The 5,025-nt window shown below is 35.9% G+C and overlaps 1 protein-coding gene across 1 annotated transcript; it reads right to left on the bottom strand.

The window, feature by feature from the left end:
- Positions 1 to 271: 271 nt before the first annotated feature.
- Positions 272 to 3,246, bottom strand: LOC136833039 (uncharacterized). The gene is made up of 2 exons (XM_067094686.1): positions 3,173 to 3,246; positions 272 to 920 (listed from the first exon to the last, which is right to left on the bottom strand). The coding sequence occupies exons 1-2, from the start codon at positions 3,244 to 3,246 to the stop codon at positions 272 to 274; spliced, it is 723 nt and encodes a 240-aa protein (XP_066950787.1).
- Between the last annotated feature and the right edge of the window lie 1,779 nt (positions 3,247 to 5,025).

The following is a 5,025-nucleotide window of genomic DNA, read 5'->3' as shown; positions in this document are numbered from 1 at the left end:
ACTAATGCAAAGTTATTACCAAAAACAAAGGGAGCATTAACGCGAGTGATTATAATGAGGAGCAATACTTAGTAGCGTACACAAATCTGCTTCATCTGACGAGAAGCAGCACGCCATCCATCCCGGATGTAATTACGGTGCATTACCTAAATCTCATCTCTCACCCACATAAATAAAAAAGAAAAAAAGGCGGAAAAAATAAATCAAGCAGGTATTTAAGCTCATTAAATCCTCGCATTCATCTCTGATGGGCTTTTCCCAGGGCGGTATTTTAAGCGTTGCGAGATCCAGGTGGAGAGAAAAATACAAATCCGGCAGATTTGCAATGCATTAAGTGCGTGTGATTCTGACGGAGGGTTGGTGGTCGGGGAATGCTGGGGTTGGGGTTGGGAGAGGTTTCTGATGGAGGATCGGTGGTCCAGGGGATAGGGGAGGCGGTGGGGGGGTTGGGGAGAGGTTTTCTGACGGAGGATGTGTTATCCGGGGACAGGCGAGGATGGGGTGGGGATGGGGAGGTTACTGACGGAGGATGGGTGGTCAGGGAATGCTGTGGGGGGATTGGGGAGAAGGTTTCTGACGGAGGAAGGGTTATCCATGGATGAGGCGAGGGGTGGGTGGGGATGGGAGGTTTCTGAGGGAGGATGGGTGGTCCAGGGGAAGGGGGGAGGTGTGGAGTGGGGGGATGTTTCTGACGGAGGATGGGTGGTCTAGGGGAGGGGGGTGTGGAGTGGGGATGTTTCTGACGGAGGATGGGTGGTTCTGGGGAGAGGCGATCGGGGGTTGATGGTCCAGGGAAGAGGCAAGGGGTGGGGTGGTTTCTTTGGGAGGATGGGTGATTCTTGAGGGGATAAGGGTGGGATGGGGTTGGGGAGGTTTCTAACGGGGGACTTGTGGTCCAGGGGAAGGGTAGAGGGGTGGGGCTGGGGAATGTTTATAAATGAACAAATGGAAGCTGGTATTGGTATGGTAGGGGCCTAGAGTTGGTTAAAGTGGGATTGGGGGTAGTGGTAATGGAAGGGGTGATCAATGTAGTTTGGGGTAGGTACTGGAGGTGGCTCGGGGGGGGGGGGGAGGTCCCGCGGGAGGGAGAGGGGGACGGAAGGAATTTAGCTAAATCGTTCCAGAGACTTACATTTTCAGGTTATTTAATGTGGAGGAACATTGAACTGATTACCTTTTAAATTTTCGCGTTTATTTATACTCTGGGGTCAAGTCTTATTCTCGGGTGTTTGAAGGGTGTATTTTACGTAAGAATTATTGTTAAAACTTTTTGAAAAGTGTAACAGATCAGAATGTTTTATTAAGTAATTGAATAAATAGGTAAATAACTGCGTGGAGAGAGAGAGAGAGAGAGAGAGAGAGAGAGAGAGCGAGAGAGAGAGAAGGAAATGCTTCTTATTTGGGTGCTTAGATATAAAAGGTAAAATATGTACTACGGAGCGATGGAATAGTTATCATTGGTTAAACAACAACAGCAACAGCTACAACAACAACAACAACAATAGCAACAACAAGAACAACGGCAACAACAACAACAATAATAAATAACAATAATAATAATAATAATAATAATAATAATAATAATAATAATAGAGAGGAAGATAGTTAAAGAAAAATTCGATTATATTGTTTCAGTATGGGGAGCTCGCTGTGAATAATAATAATAATAATAATAATAATAATAATAATAATAATAATAATAATAATAATAGAGAGGAAGATAGTTAAGAAAAATTCAGTCTATTTCAGTATTGGGAGCTCGCTGTGAATAATAATAATAATAATAATAATAATAATAATAGAGAGGAAGATAGTTAAGAAAAATTCAGTCTATTTCAGCATTGGGAGCTCGCTGTGAATAATAATAATAATAATAATAATAATAATAATAATAATAATAATAATAATGTTGGGAGAAAAACTCTCTTTCACGAGAGTTCATAAATGTTCTGAAGGGTCATATTATGGACCCTTCAGAACAATAATAATAATAATAATAATAATAATAATAATAATAATTGTATTTTTAGAGAGAGTGTTAAATATGAAAAGTTTCAGTATTGAGGAAGCTCACTGGGAATAATAATAATAATAATAATAATAATAATAATAATAATAATAATAATAATAATAATAATAATTGTACTTTATAGAGGGAGAGAGTTAATTATGAAAAAATTAAGTCATTTTCAGTTTTGAAAGCTCGCTGTGAAGACAGGCGTCTCTGTTCTCCTTTATGTTTATTTTAAAAGGAATTTTGCAACATGTTTTTAACAGTAACAGCATACATAGAGTTAATTTGGTGGAGAAGTATATCTAATTAAGATACATTTCTTGTGGATCGACTTCGGACGCGAGAGTAGTGGTTTATTGTAGTGTCATTTCCGTGATGGTTGGTAAGCAGTCTTCCTTAGGTTTTATGAATGGGGCTTTTTGCAGGTAGCGTTTAAGTTTTATTGAAATAAGTATGGAGGCGTATTTTACAAGTGGTAAAAGAAAATGAAAATCATGGTTTTTTTTTTTAGACTGAAAATATGGAACGTGAAGAATATACAAATAAAGACAAAATCCGAGAAAGAAAGAGTAACAACGGAGTGCTGCAAGGCCTTTCGACTTCTTGTCCTTCACTTAGCAGACTGAAGAAATATAAAAATAAGTTTACAAAGAAAGTTCGTATAAATGACAGATGGGGATTACATAGGAAAAAATATGTACCTGGATTCCAACACAATTGAAAAATTAGTAGACCTACCAAAACAGGGTTAGATATTTAAGAGGGTTTATTAGGCCCAGCAGCTCAGAGGCAGGGACAGGGCAAATAAAAGATTATCCAAGGTGACTGACCACCAAAAAATGTTTTAAAAGTGCAACTCAGTAATTCTCCTTCCGGTAAGCAATAACAGGTTTTGCAAGGTGAACATTTTCAAAAAAAAAAAAAATACATTAGACATACGAATACGGAGAAAATATATATAAGGTAACTAATTTGTAATTAAGTCAGTGATTTTATCGTTTTGGGTCATATATATATATATATATATATATATATATATATATATATATATATATATATATATATATATATATGCACATGATTAGATACTGAGTCTGAGTGCGTATGCATGCATGCGTGCGAGAGAGCCGGAGAAATCCAAAGCGCAGCGCAACGTACCCAAGGATCGTCATCGCCACGTTTGATGTCTCTAACGAGAGAATATTCTTGCAAGGTTTAGACAGTGCCGCCATCAGTGGCTGGTGGCACTATTATTATTAATGCGAGGAGCGATTAGTGAGGAGGAGTGCCAAGTGCCTCGCAAATGATCCGTGTCAAGTCTGCAAAGCGTATGCGTAAGCTTGCATGCACGCCTGGATTGCAAGTCTGTGCGAATGTCCCCGGTCATGAGAATCGTTGGACGTTATATGAGCTTTGGTTATTGTTTTTTAGTCAGTCTTTTATCTTTTTGTTTGTTTTGTTTCTTTGTATGATTTTTTTTATTGGTGTTTTGTCAGTCTTTTATCTTTCTGTTTGTTGTTTCCATGAAGAATATTGCATTTACAGACATGTGAATGTTTCAAGTACAGCTTTTTTAGCGCAAGGGGTAGCATACGAAAGATATTTTACGGCTCATGCACAAGCACACACAAACGCACGAGCGCACACACACAATGCATACGCTTACACAAATATTCTCATAATGGCTCTTACACACGTGATTTTAAATCGAACACCACAGGAAGATATGAAAAACGGATGTAAATCCCTACCAGTGTCGCCTTTTATTGCATATATATATATATATATATATATATATATATATATATATATATATATATATATATATATATATATATATATACAGTATATATATATATGTGTGTGTGTATTGAAAATATATATATATATATATATATATATATATATATATATATATATATATATATAGATATATATATGGCCCTAGAGAACGTGTAATCATACACACTGGGCGTATTACGGGTCATGCAAGATTTAGTTCATGTTTGCTAGGTCCGTAGGTCACTCAGTGCTGACAGCCCACCAGTTTACCCAGCTGTAAATAGGTACCAGTCTGCTGAGGTCAAGAAAAAGAGCGTTGGGTTAATAATCTCGTCCCTAAAAACTTTTTGAGACGCTAGAAAGCTACACTCCTCTTGGTCTATCAATTCCATATGTGTATATGTACAGTATATATGTATATATATATATATATATATATAGATAGATAGATAGATAGATAGATAGATAGATATATGTATATATAATGCATATACATACATACTGTACCCTTACATACCTGCACACACACACACACACACACACACACATATATATATATATATATATTTTAGTATATATATATATATATATATGTATATATATATATATATATATATATATATATATATATATATATATACTATGCTATATATATATATAGAATGTTTAAATTTTTTTCGAAGGTTCAGTTCAGAAAAATCATGTTTTGAAAAATATTTTGTTTTTGTTATGTACTTTTTGCGAAGTGATGTGTGTTGTTCGTTTTCTGTCCTGTTTTGTATACCTTAACCCCTCGGTAAATTGGTCAATTAGGTTAACAAATTATCTAGGGCTATTCCTAGAAATTCACTCATTTATTTTTTTCAGTAAAATGAAACTTTATATATGCGGTATCTAATAGCCTGAGTGTCTTTAACATTTGGCAAAGGAAAATATTATGTACAAGTTAACTTCCAAGGCAGGAACAACACATCACAATCAGCAACATCAGTAACCTATTCTATTGATGATAAATTTCTCTTTTAAAAATCGCACTTTCTAAGCTCTTACCATGAACTGGAGAAGCAGTCGGTTCAAAAATACCTTGCTAATGACATGATACAGTTCCTTCCCAGATTTGATCAGAAAACGCCGTGCAACTGCGGAAAAAAAGATCCATTAATGAAATCACTTCAATTCTATATTTGAAATAATGATATTTTTAATGATTAAGAGGAAAAATGATTAAG

Source organism: Macrobrachium rosenbergii, chromosome 51 (genome assembly GCF_040412425.1).
Source record: "Macrobrachium rosenbergii isolate ZJJX-2024 chromosome 51, ASM4041242v1, whole genome shotgun sequence".
Lineage (NCBI taxonomy): Eukaryota > Metazoa > Arthropoda > Malacostraca > Decapoda > Palaemonidae > Macrobrachium > Macrobrachium rosenbergii.
Note: the sequence above shows the minus strand (reverse complement) of the source record. Positions and strands in the feature narration are given on the sequence as shown.